Source organism: Pelodiscus sinensis, chromosome 1 (assembly GCF_049634645.1).
Source record: "Pelodiscus sinensis isolate JC-2024 chromosome 1, ASM4963464v1, whole genome shotgun sequence".
NCBI lineage: Eukaryota > Metazoa > Chordata > Testudines > Trionychidae > Pelodiscus > Pelodiscus sinensis.
This window is the reverse complement of record NC_134711.1, coordinates 326,562,243-326,570,204: the sequence shown is the minus strand read 5'-3', so window position 1 is coordinate 326,570,204 and position 7,962 is coordinate 326,562,243. Positions and strand designations below refer to the sequence as shown.

The following is a 7,962-nucleotide window of genomic DNA, read 5'->3' as shown; positions in this document are numbered from 1 at the left end:
TGCGTGTCAGACCCTCCCTCGCACACACAGCCCTGCCCTCCCTCCCTCACTGTGTGTGTGCAGTGGTTAAGAGGGAGGGAGGAGTTTTCTGACCGGCTTTTCCCAGGTCTCCTGCCTTAATCACGTCTCTGACAGGACTCAGTCACAAGCCCCTGGCTGAGTGCATGGGGGTAGGATGGGTGTCTGTGCCTCTTGCCCACTGCTGGTGCAGGGCCCAAGGATCACACGGCACCCAGAGTGCTCATGCCAGGCCAGGACTGTGACTGCAGAACAGGTCAGCAGCTTTTTTCATGGCCCCTGGATGTTTAAGCAGAGACTGAACAATGACAGGCCAAGTGTCATGAGAAACAACAGCCACCTCCCTTCTCTTTATTGATGCTATACAGAGGAATTCTGAGGTGGAAGCAGCCACCAATATATCTCTTCATTAGCCCAATTCCATCAGTCCCCTTGCTCTCGACAAACACAGACATTTTGTGAATGCTACTGCCTACCTTGGTGTTATTCTCTACTTCCCCTCCCTCCGTCCCCCTCCCCCATCCTCCTTCACTACACTGACCCCTCTCACAAATTGCTCCAGACCTGAGGGCCCATGTGAACCTCTCTCTACAGAGTGGAGATCAGCTGCTCCAGGATGGAATAGGCGGCCGTGGCCAATGTCTTCATCTCCCATGTGAACCGGTTCTGGAGCTAGGTGATAAACTGGCCCTTCACTTGGCACACATCCTAGTGATCCTCGCACGAAGGTGTTTGCTTTTTACACTGTACACAATGGGATTCATCAGCGGTGGGACAAACAGGTAGATGTAGCCCATGAGCATCTGAAGAAAGTGAGAAGAGTCCTTCCCGAATCTGTGTATCAGAGATAGGCTGAACTCTGGTATGTAGAAGAGCAGGACAGCACAGAGGTGGGAGACGCAGGTGTTCAGAGCTCGGAGGCTCTCCACACGGGATGCGATACTCAGCACCGTTTTGAGGATCATCACGTAAGAGAGGAAGATGAGCAGAGCATCCAACCACGTTGTGAAGAGAGCAACGGACAATCCATAGACGCTGTTGTCTGTGATGTCCGCACAAGCCAGCTTCATGACCTCCTGGTGCAGGCAGTAGGAATGGGAGAGTATGTTGACTCGACAATATCGGAACCGGTTCAGGAGAATGGGAAGTGGGAATAATAGGACCACCCCTCTTACCACACACACCAGCCCCATCTTGGCTATTCTCGGCAGGGTTAAGATGGAAGCGTATCTCAGTGGGATACAGATCGCAATGAAGCGATCAAAGGCCATCAACAGGAGCACGGAGGATTCAATGCACTGAAGTGCATGGAGGAAGAACAGCTGGGCAAAACAGGCATGGAGACTGATCTCCCTAAAGTTAAATAAGAAAATGCCCAGTATGGTCGGTATGGTGGATATCGATAAGCCAATGTCTGTGATGGCCAACATGGAAAGGAAAATGTACATGGGCTCATGGAGGTTTGGGTCTTTTTTTATAACGAACGCAATGAATGAATTGCCTACTATCGAAATAACATACATTAAGCAGAAAGGGATAGAGATCCAGAGATAGACATCTTCTTCCCCAGGTATCCCGGTGAGAAGGAGCACTGAAAATTGGAAGTTGGTATCATTGAGAGCTGACATAATGTACTGAGCAGGTGCAAGGTGTTTTGAACTTTCCTGCCTGAAAGGAAAAAGAACAGGAGTCTAGGTGATATTTCGTGAGACACCAGTCTGCTCTCACAGACTCCCAGGAGCTCAAGAAAGACCAGCAAAACCATATTATTGGCTTTACTCCACCAATAGGAAGATAGGCACTGCCAGACTGCATCAGACCAGTAGCCCATCCATTCCAATGCCCAGTGATGAGTTCCAGATGCCTCAGAGGAAGGCAGAAGAAGCTGTGAAATAGACAGCTATGGAATAAACTGCTCCCAGGGTATGTCTACACTACAAAGTTAACTGGAAATAACAGCAGTTATTTCAAATTAACTTTAATAGCGTCTACACAGGCAAACCACTATTTTAAAATAAATTCAGAATAGTGGAGTCCTTATTTCGAATTTGGTAAACCTCATTCTCCGAGGAGTAACGCCAAATTTGAAATAGCTATTTCAAATTAAGTGCTGTGTAAACACTTAATTTGAAATAGGGGGCCTCCAGCCCTTCCCAGGGAGCCCTGGTGGCCACTCTGGGCACAACCAGAAAAACTTTCTCTCCTCTCCCCCAGCCCCACAGCCATTAAAGGGGTAGACCCTGGCCACAGTGCCTGTGCCAGCTCCAAGCCTGCCAGCCCAGAGCCAGCAGTGGCCACTGGGGCCCCTGACCCAGTGGCCCCAAAACATGAGCCAGCAAGCCACTGGCAGCCAACCCTCCACCACTCCCCAGGAGCAGTCTGCCAGCTCCCAGCTCCCAGGAGCCTGACAGGGGATGGAAAAGGCGGGTGCCTTCCTGGTCCAGGGTGGAGATCATGGACCTTATTCAGGTTTGGGGGGGGATGCCCCCAACGTCCATGATCTCCACACTAGACGGAGGAAGGTGGACGTCAATGGCAGGATAGCTGCCAGCCTGGCTACCAAAGGCCACATGGGAACCCAGGAGCAGATTAGCATGAAAGTCAAGTTGGTCCGGCGAGACCCCCAACCCTGAGCCCTGAGCTTCTCCTCTCCCTTCTTCCCCTGGCTTCCCCCTTCCAGCTTCCTCCTCCCAGGTTTCCCCCTCCCCTCTTCCACCCTCTCTCTTCCCCTCTCCCACCTCCTTTCCCCAGTCTCACCAGAAGTTCATCCCCCCTCCCAGTTTTGTTCAATAAACCCTGTTTCTATTTTTGAACATACGTGTCTTTTATTTGACATCAGGAAGGGGGGCTAGGGAGGGGTAAGTGGAAGGACGTGAGGGAGAAATGGGGCACGAGCCCCCTGTGGGGAGGACTGGGGAGGCTCTGAGGGCTCTGAGGGGTGGACGCTCTTCCTCAGGGCCTCCTGTATCCTGACGGCCGCCCCATGGACCCCTCCTGATGGCAGCCTGCAGCAAGTGCAGCTGGGCTGATGGCAACGACCCCACAAGATGCACCAGCATGCCCAGGGGAAGCTCTGGCTCCATGTGGCCGAGTGCTGTGGTATCCTGAGTTCGGGCACTCATAGACTCATAGTCTCATAGACTTTAAGGTCAGAAGGGACCATTATGATCATCTAGGCTGACCCCCTGCACAGTGCAGGCCACAAAATCTCACCCACCCCTCCTAGAATAATCCTCTCACCTATATCTCAGAAATTGAAGCCTGTCAGGGCACTCCAAGCCAGGACTGCTTTACTGTCCCTCATCAAGGTAGACAAGCAAGCGGGGAACCCTGAGAACTGTCTGTCCGGGGTGGGGGTCAGGTCCCTTTAAGCACAGCCCTCAGCTAGCCTGAGGCAGCAGCCCCACACACTAAGTCCTAACCTGATGCCCTGCTGGCACTGCTTCTGGCCAGTCTTAACTTCGGTTCAGGGTCCACTCAGTGTGGATGCGCTATTTCAAAATAGTTTTTGTGTATAGATGCGTTATTTCTAGTTAGCTTAATTCAAATTAACTATTTCGAATTAAGTTAATTTGAAATAGCACTGTAGTGTGGACATACCCCCAGGGTCTTTCCCCTTGACACCCACTAGTTAGACATATTTTGGATGTAAATCAGGAAGGTTTAGAGCCCTTCCAAGAGTTTTTGTTCTAAAAATGTTCACTACTGTATTTAGATTTCTGGTTACCCATATCAACAGCCTGCTATTAGCATCCTGCTAAGCCAGTGGTCCCCAACACGGTGCCCGTGGGCGCCATGGCGCCCGCCGGGGCATTTGTGTGCACCTGCCGACAACCTGGGCTGGCCCCAACCGTGGCGCACGGGAGGCGCCAGCCCCAGGCGTGCGACAAGCACCGGCACCGGGTGCACGGCGCTTGGGCAGCCCCAGCCCCGGGGCAGATGCAGGCGCTTGGGCGCATGGCGCCCGAGCGGTGCCGGTGCCGGCCCCAGGCGCGTGGCTCGGGCGGCAGCGCCAGCCCCGGACCCACGGCACAAGGCACTTGAGCGGCCTCGACCCCGGGCGCAAGGCGCTCGGGCGGCCCCAGCCCCCGGCCCTAGGGCATATGCCGGCACCGGGTGCAAGGGCATTCCAGTCCCTTGGCGTGCCCCGGGACACGTGGCCCCACCTCCCAGGCGCCTGGCGCGTGAGTGGCCCCACCTCCCGGGTGCCCGGGAGCCTCTAAAGGTTGGGGACCACTGTGCTAAGCTCTTGGCCCCATGGATATCTTGCAACTTGGAATTCTGCAGCATGGTGTGATTTTACATTCATGACCTCCCTACAAACATCCGATCTGACCCTCCATTGTAACATGGCAAGTGCATGGGGCAAAGGGTCATTGTATTTATCTCTCCTGAATGGAAGCTATTTATAAACATGATTCCTTGCCTTGTTATATACCCCTTTCTTATTTTCTCCACACTTGCCAATTCAAATTATGCCACTGTCTCTTGGCATTCACGGGATACATTCTCAGGGCTAGGTTCTGAATTCAAATACAGAGACTTCCCCAGTTTAACATGTGCAAATTCAGTTAGAACCAGGTTCTGTTGTTTTTCCCTTCCCAAATGCTCCTGGTGATACCCGTCGACCTAAGAGAAACTGAAGTGCTGTGCCGGGCCAGCTGTGACTGAACCCAGGCAGTTCGACCATCCTACAGGTTTCTGTTCACTTTCACAAAACCTGCATCCTTTCTCTACACAAAAGTCAGTAGATATCTGGCAAGTTACATGCTAACAAAGTAACTTCAGGTAGGCAGGGGAGGGGATGGCGTCACAAATGGTTGAACAAACGCTAGAGATACACAAATAAGCCACAGAGTGTGCATGTTACCAGTGTCACACTCCCCTTTCCTGCAACTCATCTCTATGCTTTGCTGAAACACAGACCAGCAGTTCTGTTCTCTCATGATTTTGGGGAAGTCTTACACAGGTATTACAGAGGGACTGTTTGTCACCCTCTATGTAAGTGTTAGGAACAGTTTCTGGTCAGTTACCAAGAGCCAGTATTATATAACTGTTCACACCACAACGAGTTAATAGAACAAATCCATTGTAAGCAGAATTTGAAGAATCTGGAGTACTTTTGAAATACTTTAGGTTAGGTCCATCAATACTTGTGAGCCAGGATGGGTAGGAATGGTGTCCCTAGCCTCTGTTTGTCAGGGGCTGGAAATGGGTGACAGGGGACGGATTACTTGATGATTCCCTGTTCTGTTCATTCCCCCAGGGCATCTGGCATTGGCCACTGTCGGCAGACAGGATATTGGACTAGATGGACTTTTGGTCTGAGCCGGTTTGACCATTCCTATGTACTTTCTAAAGAAAAAACTACTAAGCAGCAAAGTTACAAATGCTGCTTCCGGTAGAGATGCTAACCAATCTGCTGCTGGCTTTTGATATACAGGCATGTCATGAAATTTTGGTCTGTAGTACTTGCAATACACTGTACAATGAAAATTGTTGACATGACATTTACACAGCTGTACTCGCATACACACATGCCAGCCTATTCTTTCTCTGGAATCATATTTCAGAGATGAATTAGGTTAAAGTACAATTTTAAATGTAGGATCTCTCATGCAGATTGCTACACAATTTGAAAAGATGGCACTGTCTCACACCACATTCAGTCGCTTGTTGGCAAACAAGTCTGGTAGCTCCTCTGTCCCTGAGTTAATAGTTCTCCTCAGGTTCTGTTCTGTCAGCCTATCGCCTGTATCCAGAAGAGTAACAAGCAATAGCATCAATAGATAAAATATTAATTCACTGAGCTCTCATTCTCTAGTACAAAGACCCCAGCACCTGTTTTTCAGGAAAGAGGAGGGTTTGCAGGAAGCGAATTTCAAAGCCAAATGGAAATGGAACATGAAATTAGTTTAATGCTCTCTCTCTCTTTCTCTCTCTCTTTCTCTGAATGTCTCTGTCCTGTTTTCATAACATACATATCACCTGGGAACAGCCCTGCGACAGACATGGAGCTGACCTGCTATAATGAATGTGTCTGTGGAACCCAATTCTTTAGATATTTCTGCTGTAGCTATACTGGGTTAATCACCGGGGTGTTTACATTGTGGCTACATTAGGTAAAATCAGTCTGGATCATCTTAGTTCCGTGGTGATCAACACACAAGCCACTAGCCACATGTGGCTATTTGACCAGTTTAGTGTAGCTAGTTCGCTATAGCAGTCTGCTTCAGAACTGGCTGGACACCACAGCCTTAGGGTACATCTAAACTACACCTCCTCTGTCAGCAGAGGGATGTAAATTAGATGTATCAAAAGTGCAAATGAAGCGGTGATCTAAATATCTCACGCTTCATTTGCATAATGGTGGCCACCACTTTTTATCGAAACGGGGCTTTTTGAAGAAAAAAAAGGCAGTTTAGACAGGGCATTTTTGACAGAAATGCCCCATTTCGAAAGATCTTGTACTCCTCATTTTTTGAGGCGTACAGGATCTTTCAAAATGGGGCATTTCGGTCGAAAATGCCCCATCCAAACTGCCATTTTCTTTCGAAAAGCCCTGTTTCGAAAAAAAGCGGTGGCCGCCATTATGCAAATGAAGCGCAGGATATTTAAATCCCTGCTTCATTTGCAATATCAACGTGCCTAATTAGCATCCCTTTGCCGACAGAGGGATATAGTCTCCACACACCCGCAGTGTAAGAGCAGGCTGTTGGGAAACAAGGCAAGCAATAGCTCAAGGAAAGCCATTGTTCAGTGAGCACTTCAGGGAGGCTGAGAGAGCACACTGGAGCTATAAGCTAGGAAGAGCATGTTTCCAGGCTCCAACCATGTTACCCAGCTTGTTCTGACAGCTCTGGGAGTCTGTCCAGAGTGGAGGGGAGCTGTTGCTGAGAAGCTCTTCAGACCGACAGCACAGACACCGCTGGGGAAGGCTGAAGGACCTTGGCCTGTCTCGGTCTCTGTCAAAGTCGAGGTCTGGGATTAGAAACATGGACAGACTGTGGCTTGAAAACCCTCTTATTTCCGCATGTTACTCTTTCTTCCTGCTGGTAAGATTAAGCAGTATTTATGTTGAAGAAGGCTGGCTGATCACTCGTGTCACCGCTACTCACTGAGGGTACGTCTAGACTACAGGCTTTTGTCAACAGACGCTTTGTCGACAGATACTGTCGACAAAGCGTCTGTCGACAAAGAGCATCTAGACTACATCCAGTTCTGTCAACATAGCGAGCCACTTTGTCGACATGAGAGTGTAGACGCAAAGGACAGTAGATGCAATCATGCTTTCTGTCGACAGAACTCTGTCGACAAATGGCGTTATTCCTCGCAGAATGAGGTTTACCGCCATCAACAAAACTGCCGAGTTCTGTCGACGTTATGTGGACAGAACTCGGTGGTAGTGTAGACTCAGGTATACTGTTGTCAACAAAAGGCCACTTTTGTCAACAAAACCCCGTAGTCTAGACACTCCCTGAAGGAAGAACCACAGGTTTTAAACCCAACCAGGCCTGCTGAACAGGCCCAATCAACCTGCAGTGTGCTATAGCCCAGGGCCCAGGAGGAGGGTCGTGGGTTTCCACCCTATGAGGGGCAGGATACAAGGTCTGGCAGAGATGGGCAGTGATACCAGTAGCCCTATAAATCCAAGGGGCATCTACAGGGTAGAAATGCTGGAGCCCTCAGCCAGTCAGGAAACAAATATGTGTTACCACAGAGCTACACAGCTCTGAATTCCTGCCCTCAGAATTGAGACAGAAAATGAACTTTTCAGAGTGTATTTACTGGTTAAATTTCCAGCAGCAAATAAACCTGAGGTGATCTGGGAACTGCTGACGGCCATTCCACGGTGGTCTCCTCTCCATCAGCCCCTGTCAGGATCGGGCCCACAGCACACAGCACTTCTAGAAATGGGACCCCTTGGCAAATCCTGACTTGGGA

The 7,962-nt window shown here is 49.9% G+C and overlaps 1 protein-coding gene across 1 annotated transcript; it reads right to left on the bottom strand.

Moving 5' to 3' along the window:
* Positions 1-710: 710 nt before the first annotated feature.
* LOC102463009 (olfactory receptor 51G2-like) lies at positions 711-1,646 on the bottom strand. Its single transcript, XM_006126575.1, has one exon. The coding sequence runs from the start codon at positions 1,644-1,646 to the stop codon at positions 711-713; it is 936 nt and encodes a 311-aa protein (XP_006126637.1).
* Between the last annotated feature and the right edge of the window lie 6,316 nt (positions 1,647-7,962).

What these genes read in the sequence shown, in the direction of transcription:
- LOC102463009 (XM_006126575.1), bottom strand. Translation starts at nt 1,646, where the DNA reads ATGTCAGCTCTCAATGATACCAACTTCCAATTTTCAGTGCTCCTTCTC.